This window comes from Carassius gibelio, chromosome A25 (genome assembly GCF_023724105.1).
Source record: "Carassius gibelio isolate Cgi1373 ecotype wild population from Czech Republic chromosome A25, carGib1.2-hapl.c, whole genome shotgun sequence".
Lineage (NCBI taxonomy): Eukaryota > Metazoa > Chordata > Actinopteri > Cypriniformes > Cyprinidae > Carassius > Carassius gibelio.
In genome coordinates this window covers 5372457-5397138 of record NC_068395.1, presented here as the reverse complement: position 1 = coordinate 5397138, position 24682 = coordinate 5372457, and the positions used below count along the sequence as shown (strand labels likewise).

The following is a 24682-nucleotide window of genomic DNA, read 5'->3' as shown; positions in this document are numbered from 1 at the left end:
ATATCCCACAGATTCTCTATGGGGTTCAGGTCAGGAGAGTTGGCAGGCCAATTGAGCACAGTAATACCATGGTCAGTAAACCATTTACCAGTGGTTTTGGCACTGTGAGCAGGTGCCAGGTCGTGCTGAAAAATGAAATCTTCATCTCCATAAAGCTTTTCAGCAGATGGAAGCATGAAGTGCTCCAAAATCTCTTGATAGCTAGCTGCATTGACCCTGCCCTTGATAAAACACAGTGGACCAACACCAGCAGCTGACATGGCACCCCAGACCATCACTGACTGTGGGAACCTGACACTGGACTTCAGGTATTTTGGCATTTCCTTCTCCCCAGTCTTCCTCCAGACTCTGGCACCTTGATTTCCGAATGACATGCAAAATTTGTCCAAAAGTCCAGTGCTGCTTCTCTGTAGCCCAGGTCAGGCACTTCTGCCGCTGTTTCTGGTTCAAAAGTGGCTTGACCTGGGGAATGCGGCACCTGTAAACCATTTCCTGCACACGCCTGTGCACGGTGGCTCTGGATGTTTCTACTCCAGACTCAGTCCACTGCTTCCGCAGGTCCCCCAAGGTCTGGAATCGGTCCTTCTCCACAATCTTCCTCACGGTCCGGACACCTCTTCTCGTTGTGCAGTGTTTTTTGCCACACTTTTTCCTTCCCACAGACTTCCCACTGAGGTGCCTTGATACAGCACTCTGGGAACAGCCTTTTCGTTCAGAAATTTCTTTCTTTGTCTTACCCTCTCGCTTGAGGGTGTCAATGATGGCCTTCTGGACATCACTCAGGTCGGCAGTCTTACCCATGATTGCGGTTTTGAGTAATGAACCAGGCTGGGAGTTTTTAAAAGCCTCAGGAATCTTTTGCAGGTGTTTAGAGTTAATTAGTTGATTCAGATGATTAGGTTAATAGCTCGTTTAGAGAACCTTTTCATGATATGCTAATTTTTTGAGAAGGACCTGTATATATACACATATACACACACACACACACACATATATATAATGTAATATTGAATGTATTATTTTATTTGAAGTAGTATTATTATTAATAATAATTATAATAACAGTATGCCAAATGAATACATATAGACTATTATTATATTATTAACAGAAAATTATACTTTAAGAATTTCCAAGATTTAATTAGGCAATTTTGTTCTTATTTATTTCCTGGATTCCTGCATACTTTTTTTATTATTATTTTTATTATTATGATTATTATTATTATTATTATTTTTATTTTATTTTTTATTTATTTTTTACAGTTTCTAGGTATTTTCAGGGTTTTTTCAGGTTAATATAAAACGTTCCCTAATGTGTGTATATATATAGAAATTAAACTTACGTATATATATATATATATATATATATATATATATATATATATATATATATATATATATATATATATATATATATATATATATATACACGTAAGTTTAATTTCTTGTATAGCACTCGAAAAGTCCCAAATACATAATTCTAAACAATTATAACCTGTCTGTTTAGTGATATAAAACTCAATGCAAAGCACACAAATAACAGCCAGCTAAAATGGTTTTATTTATATAGCGTGACATCTTCGTTATTTAGACAGCTGCAAGACATATTCGCTCCTGCTGTTATAAAGAATATCATAGAAGTGTAAACGTAAAGTGAGCTGGTGTTATTTCCAGGTACAGCTAATCAAAGGGATTTGTTTAATTAGAAGTCTGTGAGAGTAGAGCTGCCACTTTAATCCATGTTGTTCTGTTGGTCAGCTGCACAACTTTAATACTAAACCAAAGCTGCCACGGCTTGTCTGATGTGTCAAGTCCTCATTCCACAGCGACGTCCAGTCACTTTCTCTCTTATACACACAGAAACAAGCTGTGACCCGCACCACCTCATAATCACCAATGGCTAGAAAAGCGGCTTAACTTGTTTGTGGTGATTGATGTGGGGCACTATGATTACAGTTAATAATATCAGAGGCCTTTAATTCAATAATGCAGTGAACGGGAGCTCGCACAAGTCTCGCATCCGAGATAAACAGCAAAGTGATTATGAAAATCCCACTATGTGTAAAGGCAAAGCTCATGTGCTAAACCCCCATGTGCTAATTAAGGTGTAATCCTCCAACAGGCCAATGCCAGAGTTTATTGCCGCATTTTGCCACAGATTCCCGCCGTATGTGTACAGTTCACATGGACAGGTTTAAACTCCTAAGCATACTGTATGTTCATTTTAAATTGTTCACGGGGTCTTTTATAAATCAGATGCCCTTTATTTTAAACAAACACAAAGAGAGTTTAATTTATAGCACTTAATACTGAGATAGACTGAGATAGAAAAGATGCTTTTTTTAGCTATTTAAATATAAAAGCATTTCATTCATATGTATATGAGGGATACAAAAGGCCTTACCTTGTGAAACAATCCTGATCCTATCTGAAATCAGTTCATCTACTAGCATGTCTGATTCACTGATACAGGCTCTTTCCGGTTGGAGAAGGTTTTTTGCAAGGATGTTCAGATTAATGAAATGCACTGTGATGTTTCGGCATGGTGTCAGCTGGGACAACGCACTCTGCAGGATGACGACAGATGGATGAGGTGCCCTGCGTGTGTGAGCGTGTGTGTTTCGGGCTTGATGTTTACACATAGCCATGTGAATCTCGCTGGATGCTGTTGACTGCTGCAGCGGCTGTCACAACACTACTGTGTGTCAACTGATGGGAAAACCAGTTTCTTCAAATTTGGTAGACTATAAATATTTAGACAGAACTATATTAGAACTAAATTCTACTTAAGTGGATTTAAGAATTATTTTTATTTACATTTTCAAATGAACACTATATTGATGTAAATAGCATACACACATTCGGATGTTCTGGCCTCTTATAAGAATGAAAACAGTATTCTATTCAGACTGAACTGTATTTGATGTGTTGCATCAACGAGTTATGATTCTCAAAAATAAGAAATATATCACAGTAAGATGTAAAGTCTCAATTATTCAAAAAATGTGTAATTACGAAAAATAATGCAAAAATTTTGAGATGTATATAAAAAGACACTGAGAAAATTAGTTGCAATTGTGAGAAGTAATACAATATTAAAAAAATCCCACTCGGAGTAAAAAAATAAAAGGTTGCAATTGTAAGAAATATTTATGAGATGTAAAATCAAACGTTGTGAAATAAAATCACAATTGTGTAGAATTGTATTTATTGTAAGATTGAAAATCACACTTTGAGAAATGTCACAACTGTAAGAAATTACCTTTTCTTCTTTTATAATTGCAGACATGCAGAACATTAGGATGTTAAAACAGCAAGACATCTGTTTGCTAAAAATAAGTTAAAATCCCAGAGGCTTTAAAAGGTTATGATATGAGTCATATTCAAAGTCCAATGCTGTTAAAACAATTAAAACAGCTCCTGAATTAAAATTATGGGAACTCATTTCAACGACACTGATTTTTTTAGCCATCAAATTATTGAAAAAAGTCCATATGTGAGCTTTAATTATGTGATTTGATTACAATAACATACACAAATGTGCACACGCACACACAAAGTGCATGCATAGCGAATTTAAGCGCGCTAATCACTGACAGTCTTTGATCAACAGCACAAGTTCCAAGCTAGTGAACAGGTCACTGTGTGAGACAGTCCTTGGGAATTGTCAGCAGGTCACTTTGCAGTATGTCAGAGTGTCTTGGGGACTGTCAGCAGTCAGTCGATCGGGACGGGCCATCCCTACACCCCCAACCGAGCCAGATGCTCTGCATCGGTCTATGGGGATCAAGCTGCATATGTCTCTCCTCTATATTCATCAGGAGATGAGTGTTGGCGAGCACCGTGCTACCAGTGGAGGTGGCCCACAGCTGGGTCAGCATGTCCCAGCATGTCCCTCTCGATCTTCCTTCAGTCTGAAACATCTATCTCTGCAGTTTCACCTGCAGCTGACAGTCACATGAACCCACCACTAAGTGCTTTTGCTAAATTCTTTATAACTATTCTTAGTGTGATCTATGTCACTACACAGGGGTGTTTAAGCATCTGTTTACACCTGGATTTATCTAATAAAGGCAAAAATACAATCAGTCAATTTAATTATTGATTTTTCCCTCCCAAAAAAATTAATCAGGTGCGTTAAAAACACAAAAAAGTGTCATATATAATATGTATACATATATCAAATAAATTAATATTACTTTGTGGATTCAAAAATTTCCTTTTTTATTTGCAAAAATTAAATCAATACAGAGTCAAAAAAATAAATAAACGTTATTTATATTAATTTAAATTTATATTTTATTTATTGTCTTTTTGCCTTTTATTTAAATGGTATCTCATGAAAAATATCAATAATGATATTATTGGTTAAAAATGTATAGTCTTGGTAATGTCATCACCAAAGAAAATGTGTTTGGAAAATAAGGTAATATTGAATATTATGACAATAGAAATGTTTTAAATAACGTACACTGACAAGTCAAACATTAAGACATGGGTAATACAGTATTGTTCAAAATAATAGCAGTACAATGTGACTAACCAGAATAATCAAGGTTTTTCGTATATTTTTTATTGCTACGTGGCAAACAAGTTACCAGTAGGTTCAGTAGATTGTCAGAAAACAAACAAGACCCAGCATTCATGATATGCACGCTCTTAAGGCTGTGCAATTGGGCAATTAGTTGAAAGGGGTGTGTTCAAAAAAATAGCAGTGTCTACCTTTGACTGTACAAACTCAAAACTCTTTTGTACAAACATTTTTTTTTTCTGGGATTTAGCAATCCTGTGAATCACTAAACTAATATTTAGTTGTATGACCACAGTTTTTTAAAACTGCTTGACATCTGTGTGGCATGGAGTCAACCAACTTGTGGCACCTCTCAGCTGTTATTCCACTCCATGATTCTTTAACAACATTCCACAATTCATTCACATTTCTTGGTTTTGCTTCAGAAACAGCATTTTTGATATCACCCCACAAGTTCTCAATTGGATTAAGGTCTGGAGATTGGGCTGGCCACTCCATAACATTAATTTTGTTGGTTTGGAACCAAGACTTTGCCCGTTTACTAGTGTGTTTTGGGTCATTGTCTTGTTGAAACAACCATTTCAAGGGCATGTCCTCTTCATCATAGGGCAACATGACCTCTTCAAGTATTTTAACATATGCAAACTGATCCATGATCCCTGGTATGCGATAAATAAGCCCAACACCATAGTAGGAGAAACATGCCCATATCATGATGCTTGCACCTCCATGCTTCACTGTCTTCACTGTGTACTGTGGCTTGAATTCAGAGTTTGGGGGTCGTCTCACAAACTGCCTGTGGCCCTTGGACCCAAAAAGAACAATTTTACTCTCATCAGTCCACAAAATGTTCCTCCATTTCTCTTTAGGCCAGTTGATGTGTTCTTTGGCAAATTGTAACCTCTTCAGCACATGCCTTTTTTTTAACAGAGGGACTTTGCGGGGGATTCTTGAAAATAGATTAGCTTCACACAGACGTCTTCTAACTGTCACAGTACTTACAGGTAACTCCAGACTGTCTTTGATCATCCTGGAGGTGATCATTGGCTGAGCCTTTGCCATTCTGGTTATTCTTCTATCCATTTTGATGGTTGTCTTCCGTTTTCTTCCACGTCTCTCTGGTTTTGCTCTCCATTTTAAGGCATTGGAGATCATTTTAGCTGAACAGCCTATCATTTTTTGCACCTCTTTATAGGTTTTCCCCTCTCTAATCAACTTTTTAATCAAAGTACGCTGTTCTTCTGAACAATGTCTTGAACGACCCATTTTCCTCAGCTTTCAAATGCATGTTCAACAAGTGTTGGCTTCATCCTTAAATAGGGGCCACCTGATTCACACCTGTTTCTTCACAAAATTGATGACCTCAGTGATTGAATGCCACACTGCTATTTTTTTTAACACACCCCTTTCAACTAATTCAACTAATTGCCCAATTGCACAGCCTTAAGAGCGTGCATATCATGAATGCTGGGTCTCATTTGTTTTCTGAGAATCTACTGAACCTACTGGTAACTTGTTTGCCACGTAGCAATAAAAAAATATACGAAAAACCTTGATTATTCTGGTTAGTCACATTGTACTGCTATTATTTTGAACAATACTGTATATTACGTATAAGGGGTACATTTTGATTTCATGTTGCCTTTGAAGCAACTTCCGAAAAAAACTGAAACTGACTTCCTCTCAATCCATATGTGCTCTCCTAGTTCTTTTAACTTTTTGTCTTCTGGCATAACATGTGCTTCAGGTAGTGAGTCAAGCACCGTCATCCCATCTATAACCGTGTCCTCCCCACATACATCCACCCACCCTGAAGCTCCTCGACTCCTCCTCTGACAGGAGGTGTCAAAGCTCAGATGCTCCAAGTGCCTTGAAGATCTGCCAGACTGTACGAACACACACTCATGAACGCACACACACACACACTTTCACTGCCGAATACGAACCAAAAGCAGCTTCAGACGTTCAGCTCACAGGTGCGTTGACACACAAGAGCATAAATCTGACTCATTGCAGGTTTTAGTGTCAGACTTACGCAGCTGGTGCAGATGTTTCCAGGCTCTGGAAGTGGGGCAGGCTGTGATCGTGACTAAAGAGCAGGAGTTTCCCGCCAGCGTATCGCAGAGGTTTTGTTGCCTGAAGAAAACTTTCCGTGGGTCTACAGACTTCTCCAGCATCTTCAAATGGGTCTAGAGAATATCGTAAATACATTTGCTTTAGTCTTTAGCCGTTATGAGTAGTGATGCACCAAAATTTTAGTAACCAAAAATACATTTTTATAAGAGCCTATTCATATTTTCCTTAACCTAGTGCCTTAACATATCAACTCATCTAACATCAACGCCCCTAAATATCTCAACAATATTGATTCTGAAGATAAGCGTGACATCCTGGCCCTAATATTTAAACAAAGTGGGTCCTGTCAAGCACCTGAAGGGTGGTGTAGGTATAAGGGTAGTGGTAGGCCAAGTAGCACACGTCATCTTCGTGGCGAAAGGTCACCGTGAAGGTCAGTGTGTAAAAAGAACCTTGTTGACCTCTTCTAGGGCAGAAATGGTTTCTGTGGAAGTCAAAACCACATTTAGATGATATATCCTGAATAAAAAATTGACTGCATAGAGGATAAAGTACAGTAAAGTGAGGCAAAGTGAAATCATGTGAGGTGAAATGTAAAGAGCTGAAGTGAAATAAAGAGGCGCGATACCTGTAATAGCAGATCTCAGAGCCTGTTCGCACCCAGTGTGGTCTGCCCTCCAACGCCTCCCTCACAGAATACAGCACGGGCTGCATGCCTGAAACATCCCACAACCATACAGTTATGAACCACGTCAAACATTCAGTCATTTAAAGGTCATTCTGGAATTGCTAAACATGCAGGTGGTTAGCTGTGGCACAATATCAATCACCAACACCAACAGAATGTAATTTTTTAGTATGGCAATGCCAAATTGCGTATAAAATATCATTTTTGGGACTACACTGAATTAAACAAGAATGCAAGAATGCATTACATTGATCCAAACTGACAGTGAACACATTTATTATATTACGAAAGATTTCGATTTAAAATAAATACCGTTCAGATTTGAAACTATTACAACAAAATGTTTTTTCGCGCACCAAATCAGCACATTAAAGATCAGCAGAAGATTTCTGAAGGATCATGTGACACAGACGACTGGAGTAACGGCTGCTGGAAATTCAGCTCTGCCATCATAGGAATAAATGCCATTTTATAAAACGATAAAACACAAAACATTTGTTTGAAATTGCAATCAAATTTCAAATATTATAGTTTTTCCTATATTTTTGATCAAATAAGTGCAACCTTGCCTACTGAAGATGAGCTTTCAAGGTTTGGCTTGGTGGCAATAATGATCAGTATCGATTTATGAGAAGCAATGTTGATATAGGAGTATTTTTTGTTGAAAAATTGATTTTATTCATTTAACACAAAGTGACTAAGCTCTATTCAAAATACTTTAACAACCTTAACTGTATGAGGAAATATAAAATCCACCAAACTCTCAATCAAGCTTGCAAATAAATAATAAAACTGTTTTTTTTTTTAATCTAAAATGTCTATATCTTTAGTTTTCAATGAGCAAGTAGGACCTTCCTTCATTCCTTAAAACCAATAAGATTAAGACTGCATTTCTCTAAAACACTGACACTGGTAGACAGACTTCCCTGAAATGCATTCGCTCAAAGTAGAAGTTTTACTCAAACTCACATAAGGTCAACAATAAAGGACATCTCATTTAATATAAAGACATAAAACACTGACTTCAGGGCAGTACGAGTCTCTTATAATACCCAGCTGCACACCAAAATGAGGAAAAGGCGGTCAAGGGCCATTGAAAAGGCTTTATCGGTAGAGGAAGTCTGAAATGCGGAAGCACTGTATTTTTCTGGGATATACGGCTGGTGTCAGATTTTAGAGCTGCTCGGGCCCACCGCTGTGTCTGAGAGCATTGTGAAGCTAAGATATGATTTAGCTGCTACCACTGTGGCATCTTCTTAAGCTGGACGTCCTGGTGCCAGTGGGGAAATGTATTTCTTTGGAGAGAAGATGGTTATGTCAAAATCAATGCCATCTAGAACAAGTACTAAAATGGTTCTAAAAATAAATCTCATAACCCTCATGTAACAAACACAGTATTTACACAAGCAGAACATTTTCCTGGATCAATATGAAGGTGATCTGATGTGATTATGTACCACAAAAAAAAAAAAAAACTAACAAACAAAAAAACACAGAGCAAGTTATAAACTAGAATGTAACACTGACATTTGGATTAAAGTGTATAAGAATACACATTTAAATCTTTTGTTGTGTTATTTTAGTATTTTAAAGGTACTATTATAGTTATTTTAATTCATTTGTAATGTTGCATTTTGTATTTTAAATTTAGTGATTTTGTTGTGTTTTGTCATTTTTAGTAGTTATCATTTTATTTGTTAAATATATCTTAGTTTTAACAAGGTCTATATAGTTTTTTTCTTAATTCTTATTTCAGATTTAGTTTAAGTTTTATACACACACACACACACACACACACACACACACACACACACACACATATATATATATATACATATATATATATATATATATATATATATATATACATATATATATATATATATATATATACATATATATATATATATATATATATATATATATATATATATATATATATATATATATATATATATATATACACACACATAAATATATATATACATATATATACATATATATATATATATATATATATATATATATATATATATATATACACACACATATAATTTCAGGTAATGTTTATTACAAGTGAAAAAAAAAATATTATATAAAATATTATATAAAAACCATGATGCCCTGCTTTAGTAAATCGCATGGCTTCATAGTAGTTTCTACTGTATGGCTTACCATAGTTATACTGGCTGTTCCCTTTCTCGCAATTGATGATGTTAAAACGATAAGGCACGCCGGCCACCATGCCGCTGACTTCAAAATAGAACCACTGACAGTGTGCAGAGGAGTTGACATCAGCATTGAGAATCAAATCATATTCATGACTAAGAGAGAGTGCGAAAGAGAGACAGGAGAAAATCAGACAAAGTGGGTGGAAGAGACAATTGGAGAGAAGTAATGAGAGAGAGAGAAGCGTGTTAGATAAATGACAGAGAAAAATCTCTCACTCCATCCCTATCTGTTGTTACGCCGCCATATTTCATTTGGAAAAATATAACGTAGGCTCTTTTATTTAAGCACATCGGAAGTGCTCTGTAGAAAGCGGTTTTGATTTGATCTTGCATGCATTGACGAGACAAGCTTGCTGAAAGAGTGGAAACATAAGAGAGAGAGAGAGAGAGAGAGAGAGTATGATTGTGAATGCACTACAAATGAGGCCCAAGGGCACTCGGCGAGCTGTCTGCAGTACATGTTTGCGTGTGAGCGCAGGTGTACGTGTGCTGTATTACAACGCAGAGTCTCACCTGCGGACTTGAATGGCTTTACGCAGGTTCCCGCTCTCAAATTTGGAGAAGAATTGAAGAGAACTGGGACACATATCGGAGGAACACTGTGGACTGAGAAAAAGAAAGAAAGAAAGAAAGAAAGAAAGACTTTTAATATGACTTGAAGGCTGCACAGTGAATATCTTTCACGTTCTGTTTGCTATAGTATCAATCCAGCATGCCTGTGAAAGATCCATCAGAGGCACTTAATGGATCTAATTTCTCAGTGTACCACTGACGCTGATGATCTAATCAAAATGCTTTATCAGAAAAAAAAAAAAAAAATAGCAGTGTTACCTGGGATCATCCATGTCAAAAACAACCTTGTTGATGATGTCCTCTGGACAGATGAGGCGCTGGATGTCCTCGAAAACCTTCTTTCTGGAACATTGGAAAATAAACAAATAAATAAAATCATAACGGAACGACAGCTTTGGTTTCCAAAAGTATAACTCAACTTTGTTTTTCAGTTTGTAGATTAAAAAAATAATAATAATAATAAAAAATGTATATACCTGAATTGGGTATACCTGAAACCTCCAGGCAGGTGTGTTGAGGCAATATGGAGCTAAACCTTTTTTTAATGCCATTTACTATTTCTGATTTATATCCAAAGTAAGCAATATCAAATTGAGTGGCAGCTCTAATATAATTTGGCAAACTATCCCAAAGTTTAGGTGCTGCTACAGCAAATGCACAATCCTCTCTTTGATTTTGTCTAGAACTTGGAATTTTAAATAGCTTTGGCTAGTAGATATCAGTATTCTTCCAGATTGATATTCAGTCAGGAGATTCAAAAAAAGATAGGGCGGTGTGAGACCATTAAATTCTTACACTAATCAAAAGATTATAAAATCAATTCTACAGGAAGCCAATGAAGCGAGATTAAGATAGGGGTGATACTGTATGTTTCTGTTCGCACAGCATAACAATGGGTGTGACATTCGTATCATTAAATATTACTTTAACAAAAAATGTATTAGGTGCCGTTTACACGACTACATTTTTAGCCAAATAAGGGAAAACGTTTTATGCGTTTTGGCTGCACGTTTACACAGCAACAGCGTTTTGGGGACTAAAAACACGTTTTGGAAAATGGGTTTAAAAATGCAAGGTTTTGAAAACGCCACTGTTTTCGTTTCCATGTAAACATCCAAAACGTGAAAACGGTGACATCATGCGAGTGCGTAGTACATGTTACAAATGTAGACATGCGCAGTACGTGTCGATTTTACAGACAAGCGTGAACAAACATATACGACAATGGTGGAGTACATGCTACTGTCGTTGCTGCTCAAGTGTGGATTTGCTTCACCAATATTACAACCAACAGCGGAGACACATAATATAACAGTTACTGTTTACTAACAAGGTGACAGTGCCAACTACTGCTATGACATACAAACTGTACATACAAACTACTCTATGACATACGTAATACAGCGTTTTTGGCCGTTTTCATGAATATGTGCAAACGCGAATATACGTACGTGTATACGTACTACATCGTTGTCATATAAACGTAGCCTAAAAAGCAAAGCTATCAGCTATTCCAGTGTTACATGTATCTAGTGGTCTGGCAGACATCTACATAAAGTGTTGATAATGGCTGGTCGTTCTCAACTCCGGTTTGGATGATGCCATTTTTAAATCAAACCTATGGTGCCTCATCTTTTTTGACCTGTATGATGCTAATGGGCTAATTTTCTTGGTTATTTGTGTGCATTATTTCTTTGTCACAGATAAACAACAATAATGAGTCCGTTCTCCTGATTCAAATAAGTACAATGCAAAATGCACGGGGGGGAAACAATCTGTGTGGACGCTCCAATCCCAAGAGCAAATTTCAGATCATAATGGGGTTGAATGAATGAGCAAAAATAAAGTTAACAGTCTGCCGTGGCTGGCAATAAACCGGGAGCACTCTCATCAAAATGTTTACTTCATGGAAAGAACTATAAAACAATAAGACATAAACAAGCATTCTGTTCTTCAATGTTCTTAATGTTAAATTCTAAGCATAGAGCTTCACAAAGGGTAAGAAAAAAATTACGGTTAACCATTTTCCTGCAAATGTTCTCAAAATGACGTGTCAGACAGTTTTAAAGATGATTTTAAGGTTCAATATTTTAGAATGTCAAATGCAAATGTTTGAGACTTATCTGAAGTCAATGTTAGAGATAACACAATATTAAAACTTTAACCTTATTTTTATTTTATTTATTTTTTTCACTGGCTGTCTGACCCTTTCTTTTTAAAACTCCAAAAGTGACTATTTTCAAGTTAAAATAACATAAATGAACTTATCTTACCCTTGAGCAAACACAATTAACTACAGAAATGACTGAAATAAATGTCTATTTCCTTTAATCTCTCCCTTGCACATTGAAGAAAGTTTTCTACAAAAACAAGTTTTCCGAAGGGGGCTACCATAATTAGATATAGATTTAAGGGCTTTTTCCTCAGTAGAAAAGAGTCTTTGGCTGTCTGTAGAGCAAAGCAACCACCGAAAGCAGAACAACTCACTTAAGGCAAGAGAGTTTAACTCAGAGAGGAATATTTTAATGGAATTAATTTGTACTTACAGTGAGTTTAATGACTCAGGGCCCTATCATACACCCGCCGCAATGCGACGCAAGGTGCAGCGCAAGTGTGTTTGCTAGTTTCAGTCCAACGCCATTCACATTTTCCCATCCAGCGCCACGTCGTTTAATTAGCAAATGCATTTGCGCCCATTTGTACGCCCATGGGCATGCTGGTCTAAAAAAAAGAGTTGTGTTCAGGCGCATTGCTATTTTAAGGAGCTGAAAATAGACTGCGCCATAGACCAACTCAAACCTACTCTAAAGTCTAAAGTCAATGGCGCAATATTTTTTTGTCATTTAAAGAGCACGTTGGTAGAAAATGTGCCTGTGGGCAGGTTCACAGTCCCCGTTGACTTTGATTATTACACACAGGGATGGGCCTCACACAAACATGCCAAATATTAAAAACAAAAGGATTACAGTGTAAAATAATATCATTCTTTAGGCTACATAAATATAAAAATGTAATGATGTATACTCATTGCGTGTATTAGAATTAGGCTACCTATTTGCAATTCAGCCTATTACTACTTATAATGATGAATGAAATTCTACTTCATCACACATCTTCTTTACCTCGGGAAGCTTTGGTGGATTCCTGCTTGTCCCGTAGATGATCTGCTTGTACGCTTTAACTTTGCGGTTTCTTCGCTTGAGAAGCGTTCAGCTTTTCCGCCAACAAATCCCACCATCTAAATAGTTATCTGCCATGGCACGAGCGCATCTCGCTCTTAAAGGGAATGGAAGATGACACTCTGATGGGTTTCTTGAACGTTGCGCCCATTACTTATTAAGAGAATAGAGACAACCCATTCCAAAAATGCGCCCCGGCGCACAGACCGTTTTTCTGACTTTAAAATAGCAAAAGTGGATTTGGACATGCCCTGAGTGCACCTGCGCCGTGCGCTTTACACTTTGCATTTAGAACGTTAAAATAGGGCCCTCAGTGTCATCATTTGCATATGACAATGTGTATGTAAGGATGGAGAATAAGTCTTAAACTGCATCCATGTGGTCTGATTTAGAGACAAATCAGCTTATAAATGAAGTCTAATAACTGCATTGTTTGTTTTTTTGTCTGGCAATCTCAGCATGCAAATGCAACACGAGCAGCTAAAAAGGTTGGAAACTGCTGCAGTATGGAACACAGAATTTGTACAAAACTCAAGACACTAAGTAAGGTACAAATAAAGGCATATTTGGGAGGTTTTTAAAGTGTCTTTATGGAATCAGACCGCTTTCAGATGTTTTTCTTGTTGCAGCCTGTAATGGCACAGTTTTTATGAGCAACAAAACACCAGACTAATTCTGCACCGCCAAATTATTTAGTAAAGTTGAAATGATTTATTAAGTATTTTTATATAATTAAGTTAATTAAGTTAATTTTGAGAATAAAGTTGTAAAAAAGGGAACCAATGGGACATAACCATAATAATAATAATAAATAAATAAATAAGTCTTAAATATTTATAACAACATTTTTTCTTTTACATTTAAATGTTACATTTAAATTTCTACTCCTTATTTTTATTTCTTCTTCTACATTACATTTAAATGTTCCCATGTGTTCTCGTAATTTTGACTTTAATGCAAAATATTTCTAATTTAATGTTGTAGTTTTTAAACATTGATTCTCATTTTGAAACATTCTCATTTTAATTCTTGAAATGAATCCTTTGATTATTTTCCACATTTATTTAGAAAACACTTTTGATATTTAACCAATGCAATGTTCATTTTTCATATTTTTGGGTCAGTGCATGTATTTTGCTCCTTTTGTATGGAAAGCAATTTTGTCGGGTTTCCACTTGAGTGAAGAACCAGTTGTTACAACCTTTATGTTAGACAGTGCATCCACCCTATTCCTTGTGCGGCACAAAATTACAATAAAAGCCATGATTCCTCACCTCTGCACATGTGGTGGTCTTTTAGCCATGGGCTCTTGCTCTTGTGGGGGCAGGTGTCCCCAGAAGTCAGGGAAGGCTAGGATTGAGTATCCAGCTATAGACTTTGTATTGGCTGCAGTGGCAGTGTAGAGACGTGGATCGTGGTTGGGAGTGACAATCCCATACTTCTCCAGAAGCCTATCCACCATACTAGAGTGGCCTTCTTGGCCTTTCCTGGAGCAGTTGAGGTAATGCTTATGGAATTCACTCGTCCGTAGGTGATTTTCATCTCTGTCAAAGGGCAGATCGGTGTCTCTCTCCTCACTCGGCATCTTGTCGTTCAAGTCTCCCTCCTGAGTGCTGTCATCATCTGAGCTTTCATCGACCTCAGAGCTGGAGTCCAAATCCTATAAGACATGATTGTCTAACTGTAAGAGAGAAGCTGCAAAGCTAATGTTACATTTTCAGGGGGGAAAATATTCAAGAGCATCCATAGATGTCAGCTCTTTACATTTTCGGCCACATCAGCAACTCTCAAATCAAAGGTGTAGGAGAAAAACTGCAAAAAAAGGAGACAAAGAGATTACAGTAAACATCACCCACAAGATATCCTGTTTTCCCCCTGGCACCGTCAACCACTCAATGCGGTACCGCAGAATAACAACCCAAAATAAACCGTGAAGGAAATGAAAGCATTTTTTTAGAGACTATTGACAGAGTAAAGCCAAAAAAGGATAAGGACTTGTTTTGAGGATGCAGCCCTAAGTGGTGCACATCACTTCCAGCTTTCTATTGACTTCAAAAGGGTGATACTGACAGCAAATAGGGTCGTCTAATTACAGTCTTTGACAGGCATAAAATGAACTGTATCAAAATAGCCAATGGCCCTGGCTGCTTTCAGAGCAACAAAATAACATTTTAAGCCCACGCCTTGTACATTTCCATAAATGTAGTGGGGAGAAATGCCTAAATTGGCCAAATTCCCAGGCTCTACCCTAAGGTGAATGTGAGAATGTCCAAGAAACATGATAGACACGATGTGCTGACTGGGGGAAAAATTTGCACACATCGTGCCGATAAAAGCCTCCATCATCTGCGCACACCTCCCTATGGAAGATCTTAGTTTCTGAACGCCATCCTGAGTTGGCTCTGATCTGTACCGCAATGCACATAAACGGTATACCATCAAAGTGAATTCGTTAGATACAAAACTTCAGTGCTGCCCCACGATCTCGTTGCATTTAAAATTTCACTTTTCCCCCTCCTCACACTTCTAAAAATATGTGTAAGCACAAAAATGCAACAACTTACATGAATGCCAACAGCAGGGGATGCATTAGTATAAATACGTCTCGGGTTTGAGGCAGTACTGTATATTGCATCTCAGGAGGCATGCTTTGTCATATTAGTTTTTCGAAACCACAAATAACACTAAAACAATGTAGCAGCACCAAGATGTTTTTTTTTTTTCAAAGACTTATTTTAATCGTGAACTTGATACAGACGAGTACAACGGCCCTTTTGATGAGCTTTGGGAGTTGGACTCTGGGAATGTGTGCTCGGTTGTTCCTACATGTGGGTGAGAAGGAAAAGCAGAGATTCAATTCAAAAAGGGAACGAACGAATCTGTTTGAGGTCAATTCAATTACACAATCCACCAACCAAAAGCTACTCATGCCTGACGTTTTTGAAATCAGCATGTAAAATAACAGAAAATTAGTGCAATTGGGACACATTTGGGCAAGTTTTCCGCAAGCTCGTTTAAAAACAGATATTACTGGCTAATAAGTTTCAAAATGCACAGAATTTGAGTTCGCACATACATTGTGAACAATTCTGGAAAGTGTACTTAAACTTCAATTAAGCTACTCTCATAAAAAGCTATTAAAAAGTAGTTACACTGAAGATATTTTATATATACAATATAATAATTAGCATTCACGCATTCTCACCTGTGAAAGGTTATCCCAAATGCAAGCATTTTTTTTTTTTTTTTTACAAACATCGGTTGTGCAGGATTGTGGCATCTCCAAATATACATTGATTATTATGGTGAATGACGTCAAGTTGACCGTTGCAAGATGGCGGAAACGTCTCTGTGCTTGGAGCGGTCAAATGACGCATCAACCTTTACATATCTATGGGCTTGGGCTCAGCCGTTAAACTGTCAAACTGAGATTTGAATCCACGGCGGAAGTAGTTCTGTAGTATAAATGCAATTTGTCACTCATAACAATATATGCGATATGGCTGTATACCAGGATGTTATGATTACCATACGGCCGAATTACAGCTTCAGCGATGTTGTTCATACACACACAAACACAAAAAGACTTTTGCTATCTGTTCAAAGCATTAGACAAAATAAATAATATATAGATACATTCGAAACTAAACTAAATATTGAAACTGTAAGATCCGCTGTACTGCAAATACAGTAAACCGTATTTAAAGTCGGCATGAAACGGAAGTTGAGATTGTCATTTTTTCCTTGCTGTGACGTATATCCGAGTTAAACAGCTTCTGAACTTAGAAAAAAATGTAGGGCGGGGCTTGGTTTCGTCCATCGGGGAATTGATTGGATCGTTGGAGGTTGGGCGTTGCAAACAAAATGGATGCAGATTTGAATGCTAGTTTACATTCAGTCGTGGAGGATTTCACTCCACCGGGCTTTCCACCGTTACCCTCCCATGAAGGATTTTTTATTGAGGAGCCCGGCGACGAGAACGAGGACTAAATTTTCAGGCAGGAATCAGCCCATATTTATACGAGCCTCCCGCAAACCAAGATGATTCGAGTGAAGTTGTCGGTCAAGTTCACCCTCGAGAGTTTCTCTGAGAGGCGGTGCAGAAATGAGACAGACACCTATAGCCGCACCCTCATCGACTCTGGCCACACCCTTTCGCCATTGCACGTGACCGAAAGAGAAGAGAGGTCGTTTCGAGGGGGGATGGTAGGGCAATGTATTGGATTAAAGATTATAAGGGTACATGAAATTAAAAAAAAATAATGAAGTGCACAGATAAATCATTTATAATAAACACTACAATATTACATATAAAAAGAAGATTTGCCAAATTTGATTTCATGCCGACTTTAATACTGCACAGTAATGCTTGTGAGGCCTTGACTGAGGAACTGCGGAGGAACAAAACAATTAGACTCACTCATGTCGAGTCTTGAGGTTAGTCAGAGGAACTAGGTATGCTGGTGTCATGCTGAATGAAACGCACATCTAATTTTCAACTCGTGGCTGTCCTGTACAGTATCAGTTGCAGATCAAAGAGAAACATTTTTTTTCCCGAGGCGAGTCCTCAGGGGAAGAGACCTTTCTGTTCCCCTCCCTTTGAGAGCACAAGCTCCGTGCCAATCTCGCTCTCTCAGGCTTATGTTTCACGTCTTAACCCTTTATCTAGCCTGTAATATTTTTTGACAGCTTTGCAGTTTTACCAGTGTTCTCTTCTACAGAGTCCTAGCGTGACTCTATGAATTAAACCCGTTTAATCTGGGACTTTGTTTTGGGCCGAAGATTACAGGTGCAGCATCATCGTCATGCAAGATTAATAGCGGGGAACTGATTGGCATGAATGTCCTGCTGTAAATTCTTTTCATCTTGGTATTTTGCACAGCATGCATAATGCAGCGATGTAATTACAACCCCTGCGTCCAATCCAGTCACAGCATCTCCAGATCACAAAGGCATTTCATGATAATGGGAGAAATACATCAAAGACACATAGGGGAGTGGGGACGGTTTGCTTCCATGCTGAGCAGAAACCAAAAGAAAATGAAAAATAGCTTAATCAGCATTCAGATCAATCACAGGAAAACATAACATATCATAACATATAACGAACTGAAATAAAAATAATGATATAATGCATAATGAACAATCAAATTGACGCACATTATTATCGAGTATAGGTTTTGAATTTTTATTTGTGAATAATTTTTATACTAGGGCTTGTAATCACACACACACACACACACATACACACACACATATATATATATATATATATATATATATATATATATATATATATATATATATATATATATATATATATATCATTTTAAATATAAAATATATTATAATATTAAAATGTGGGTGACACTTTAGTATAGGGTCCAATTCACACTAATAACTAGTTGCTTATTAGCATGTCTATTATTAACATATTAGCTGTTTATTAGTGCTTATAAAGTACATATAATGCATGACATCCATAATCCTACCCAATACCCTAAACTTAACAACTACCTTATAAACTATTAATAAGCAGCAAATAAGGAGTTAACTGAGGCAAAAGTCATAGTTAATGGTTATTTAATAGTGAGAATTGGACCCAAAAATAAAGTGTGACCAAAATGTGTATACATTATATAATGTAGTGTAATTTAAAGTTATATAAAACTTAACTTCTAAAAAATGAGAATTCAAATTCATAAATTGAAATGTAAAAGTTGCGGTTAAAAACAAGTGTAAAATTCATACACTACTAAAATAAATGTCTAAAAACCCAGATTTAAACTTTTGCTGTTTGTTTTTTGTTGTTGTTGTTGTTGTTTTTACCGTGATTAAAAATTATACTTAATCTCTTTAATGCAGCTGTAGTAGTCAACCAATAAGATTAATTGCACATATAAATGGGACTAATAATGTGCAGATGAGTAAATAATGACATATCAATTTTGGGTGAATTATTCCTATAATAACTTGTCATTATGAGGAAGAAGCAGGTGTTTCTAAGAACTACATAGCTGTCTAGAATTTGCAGACCGAATTGATTTTAAAAATGTTCAATTGAAACAAAAAAGTGAATTAGTAGTTTGTCATTTCCTTTGGGGACCTGAATTACAAATCAATATGTGCGGCAGGAAATGAACCGAGGAAAAGCTGCTTTCCAGCAGCAGTAGTACATCATGTTATATGATTTGAATTAAAATAGTGGCGACATCTGAATAAGGAGGGAGTGGAACGTCGATGAACCGGAGGTGTGTTGACATTTCTATTAGTTTGAACTCATCCCCATGCTAAAAGCAGCCACGCAGGGATTTCTGCAAGACAGCCGCAGGCGCGTTATTGTGCTGCGAGAGAAGCCGTCAATCAAGACCATAGCAGTCATTCATGATGGGAAGGGTGGTGACATATTTAAAATGAAGAGTCACACTGAACATATTCTGCAACTTGAAATGTCTTCACTCATTTCTGTCAATGGCTCTACGGTTGGCTGACCCACAGCAGGGTTAACAGCAGAAGAAAATCTCCAGAGATTTTGAAAAATGGTTATTGTACAAATTGTTTTATGATCCTTCATGCATTGATGAATAATTCTAATTCAATACAAAGGTCTGAAATGCCAAAATGTCCAGACTGGAAATAGAATTCAAAATAAAAAGATAAAATCTGAAAATAAACATTTTCGATATATTTAAAGAAATATTTAAGATGCATCACTATCCCTAGATCACTATAATTTGTTTAATTTAAATGTATAATTACTTAAATTTGAATAATAATAATGTTTAAAATATATAATATATAACTTAAGCATATATGAGAATTCAAATTCACAAACTGAAGTTTAAATATTCACTAATATTTAGTTATTCTAATATTCTTACATATTAGTTAATCAACTAATAATAGTAATAATAATAATAATAATAATAAATGAGAAAACTCATATTCAGTTGTTTCTGGAGCCAAAGGTGTATATTTTAAATATATATATATATTTTTTCCAAGATGTTTTTTCGTGAAAACAAGTGACGTGAACATACACACATTTTTTTTTTTTTTTTGACTAATGAGTGAAAAAGTCATCGCATAATTATTGTGACCTCTGAGAGATGAGATAAATCATTCCCTGTGGACATTCTGCCAACGAAATGTTCCTCATTTTTTCCCCAGAACTCTTCAGGTCAGCAAAAACAGGAACAAAATCACTCTATTAAGATGAAGAGTGAGGCAAACATGCCGCCATTATAAGGAGCCAAAGCACAAGTGTCTGATTTTTTTGGAGTGCAATGAGGTAGTTTTCAGTACAAACCATGTCCCTGTTGTGCTCTTAAGCTGCATGGTGGTGCCGTTGCAGTAGGTATTATAGCACATCCTGCTCCCATCAAAATCTCTTAGTGCTTCCACACAAGGTCCATATTCACCCCAAGAGCACTTAGAGACACTTCATATAAACTTTATCCTGGCTGTCTGCAATTAAGAGCAGTACAACTCCTACTTTCACGCCAGGCTGCAACAACTAAACCCAAGAGATGCTGACCGTTTTGAAAACCCTCTTTGAAATATTTCTCGAGAGTGGATTCATTTCAACATAAAAATAAAGTTCACCCCATTTACATTCTCAATGCATGAATTATCAGCCATACTGTTCCAAAGAAAAACAAAGTTTTCTGTATTAACAAACCCTATATTTAAAGTCTAAAATGCATTGTAGCCTAAAGAAGTCTCTTATGTTTACCAAGGCTTCAATTATTTGATTAAAAAAAAAAGCGTAATCTTGCAAAATGTTATTAAAATATAAGATAATATTTTCTATTTGAATATATTTTTAAACATAATTTATTTCTGTGATGCAAAGCTGAATTTCCATCAGCAGTTACTACAGTATGAAGTGTCACATGATCATTCAGAAGTCATTCTGATATGCTGATTTATTATTAGAATTATCATAATCATATCATATCATTATCATATATTTTTTTTTAGAAACTGCAATTCTTTTTTCAAGATTCTTTGATAAATAAATAAGTATAAATATTTCTAAAAATATAAATCTTTGCTATCACTTCTAAACAATTGAACACATCTTTGCTGAATAAAAAGTTTTAGTTTTTTTTTTTTTTTTTTTAAAGAGAAATAATTTACTGACAGCTTTTCTTCACAGGAACAAATTCGATTTTAATGTATATTTATTTCATAATAATATTTCACAATATTAATTTGTTTCTGTATTTTTGATCAAATAAATGCAGCCTTGATGAGCATAAGAGACTTCTTTAAAAAGCATTAAAAATCTTTCTAATCCCAAGCTTTTGACCAGTAGTGTATATACAGTATATATATTTAGGGTCCCAGTGAGGCTCTTATAATGGAAGTGAAAAAACAATAGATTTTACTAATACAGCCACAAGCTGCAGTAAAAAGAAAATTGTAATAAAATAAAAAATGCATCAATATGCATCTGATTTAAGTATGATAAAATCCCTTTCTAAGTTATTTCTGTTATAATGTTGTCTGTAAAGTTTCAAAAGATTGGACAATAATGTTGATCACCACAATTATTAATTTCCACTTGTCCTTCCTTTTCTTTAAAAAAAAAAAATGCATACACAAAAAAAAACATAGAATAAAATAATATCAAAGTAAACAGAACATGAAAATATGCACCATTTCAATAGTACCGCCACAAGTCATTAAATAAAGAAATCAATATACATTTGATTTAAGTGTTATAAAATCACTTTTTAAGCTTTTTTAATGTAAAGTTATATCAAATCGCCATAAAATAATAGCATAAACCCTAAAAAAGTTTTGACAGAAAATGAATGTATGTGCTTTTGTAAATTAAAAGCTTCACATCTTAGCCTTTAAATCCTTCAAAATTGTCCCCTTGTACTTCTGTTGTAAGTGCCTCACTGTAACCTCCAGATTTATTTAAGAAGAAAAGAGAAATTGGTCAAAAATGCTGTCAGTTGAGCTTAACTAGACATCTGTAAGCCCTGCTGATGTAGGTATGGAGGTGAAATGCTTCACTGCCGCAGAAGGCAAAGATGTTCACCTGGAAGTCATGGTGCAGCTCAGGGCAGAGACGCACATATTGACCCAGCTGATCTAGGGGCCGGTCAGGCTCTGGTCGGGGACGCAGCTTGTTCACATCTGTTTCCAGGTCATCCTCCTGCCATGGAGAAACACAGAGCTATAAACACTGTCCAGTCTTAAGCATGACTGACTACAGACTGAAACAAATATATCTTCCCCTGTCACTGCATGTGAGGACCAGAGGTCATGTGACAAACTCCAGCCAATAGAATGCAGCATGCTCTGACCTCTGACCTTTACTCTGTCTTTCTCTATGGCACGTGGGTCAAGCAGCAGAAAAACAGTAATTACACACCTTATTTGCCAGGTGAGGCACATGTAAGCGGTCACCCCTCCAGCTGTGGTGTAAATGTCACTCTCACACATACATACAAACACAATGATTTTTGCGGTTCTCTTCTGTGCCACTAGGAAAACAGAAATCAAGAAGTGACCCTTTTAAGCCCACCATAGTTTTTTTTTTTTTATATATATAATGTTTTTTTAACGATATCTGAATAACCTTCCAATAAAGTGGGTATTAAATCAAAGAATACATTTATGTTTAAAAAAAAAACCTTTAATGAATTAAATTACTTTTTAAATTGCATTTAAATTTAAATTGCAATGTCCATTTAAGCTAGATGTTTTATAAATATGTTCATAATGACATTTTAATAAAAAATAATACACAGTATATATATTTAAAGCCGCTTAAAAGTTATTTTATTATTTAACTCAACCATCATAAATGGGTGAAGACTGTGGACATGCTCTGAGCCTGCTTACTTCAGTTAATTAAAATAATACTAATAATAAATAATAATTCAGGATTATAATGTATCCAGGTGTTTTTTTTTTTTTTTTTTTTTACATAGACAACCAGAATGATAATCAATTTTGTATTCATACAATAACAATGTAATTAATAGGTTATTATTTTTATTAACACTAAGTATAAACATTTATTACAAAATAATAACACAATGCAGTAACAATTTAAACAATTATGTATTCATTGCAATACTCAAAGTCTGTGTAAAGTAATATTAAATGTGTGTTTTGAGTTGGACACACCACAGAAAAATGTGTTATTAACCACCCAGCCAAAATATTATTTCCCGGATTTGAGGGCATCTCACAGAGCAAAGACCTTCAGTGACTGTCCAATACAATATGTTTTTAATAAAAATATAATGTGGTATGAGGTATATGGGCATATTAGGGCCATACCTAACCAAAATGAATAATATCTCACTGTAAATTCACGCATTTACACTACGGAGTAGTCATTTAGCACCCCATCATGGCAAGACGATGGGGCACAGACATGGAAATAAAGAAAAGCATTAGCAGTGAAGAGTACGTGTAGTGCAGAAGAGGAAGGGAGCACTTTGGTTTGGCGTCCAAATCATTGATTTATGGCTGAATCAGGGGCCCTATTATTGAAGTCATGTGAGAACAGGAAGTCACTCGTGTCAGGCTCCTGTCACACGCAGACCCTGCTCTTCAATCACATTTTAGGAGGGAGAATGAATCAGTGGAATTTATGCACACATCGTTTGCTCTGTCAACATTACGGCGCAGGATCATACGGAGCACGATCTGTGCATGCATGTGTTGAAGGCACCGCTCACGTCTTCCTCCAGAGCAAATCTCAAAACACTCACGTAGTCCCTGTTGTCTGGCTCCTCGTGCTCCTCGTCTTCGTCACTGTCATCTTCCAAACTGCCATCTTTCAATAAGGAAGAAAGAACGAAAGATAAACAACATGCAAGACTAAGACGTAAATGTCAAGATGAGCAAAATATGGCAGTTCATCTGTAGGATCAAACAGGACCTGCCCAGAGAGCTCAAACATTAGCTCTTTCTGCCTCTGATGGGTTCACATAAAAGCAGACATCTGCCAGACATACTCTGGAGTGTGTTTGATGCACCAGAGGCCAGACATCATTCACTCATTCATTCATTTCCAATAGATAAAATACAAATTATTAAAGTATTTAATTCAATAAAATGTTTTCAGTATTATATAATATGACAATATTGTATTATATAAAATAACAATATAAAATACTATAAATTTTATGTGTCATACCCATTACGTTTTACACACACACACACACACTAAATTGCTATCTATAAATGTATAAATGTATATATAAATAATAAATAAATATTAATATTCTAAATAATTTATGGTATTAATTATTTAAATATATTATAATCCTATTCATTAAAATAAAAACGGTATTCTTTAAATAAATTAATATTCACTGAAATAACTGAACTGAAATAAACTTCACGGGCTTTCATCGGATTTGATGACT

General features: G+C 36.0%; 1 protein-coding gene across 4 annotated transcripts in view; it reads right to left on the bottom strand.

Annotated features, from left to right (window-relative positions):
- LOC127947485 (cytosolic carboxypeptidase 4) overlaps positions 1-24682 on the bottom strand; it is a 150842-nt gene that overhangs the window by 78492 nt on the left and 47668 nt on the right. For all 4 annotated transcript variants that reach the window (XM_052544644.1, XM_052544643.1, XM_052544646.1 and 1 more), the window contains exons 10-18: positions 24023-24087; positions 22333-22449; positions 14552-14937; positions 10357-10440; positions 10039-10131; positions 9470-9618; positions 7235-7322; positions 6961-7090; positions 6566-6719 (exon numbers count right to left, since the gene is read on the bottom strand). In XM_052544644.1, the coding sequence (XP_052400604.1) occupies positions 6566-6719; positions 6961-7090; positions 7235-7322; positions 9470-9618; positions 10039-10131; positions 10357-10440; positions 14552-14937; positions 22333-22449; positions 24023-24087 (1266 nt within the window). The remainder of the gene's footprint in view (positions 1-6565; positions 6720-6960; positions 7091-7234; positions 7323-9469; positions 9619-10038; positions 10132-10356; positions 10441-14551; positions 14938-22332; positions 22450-24022; positions 24088-24682) is intronic.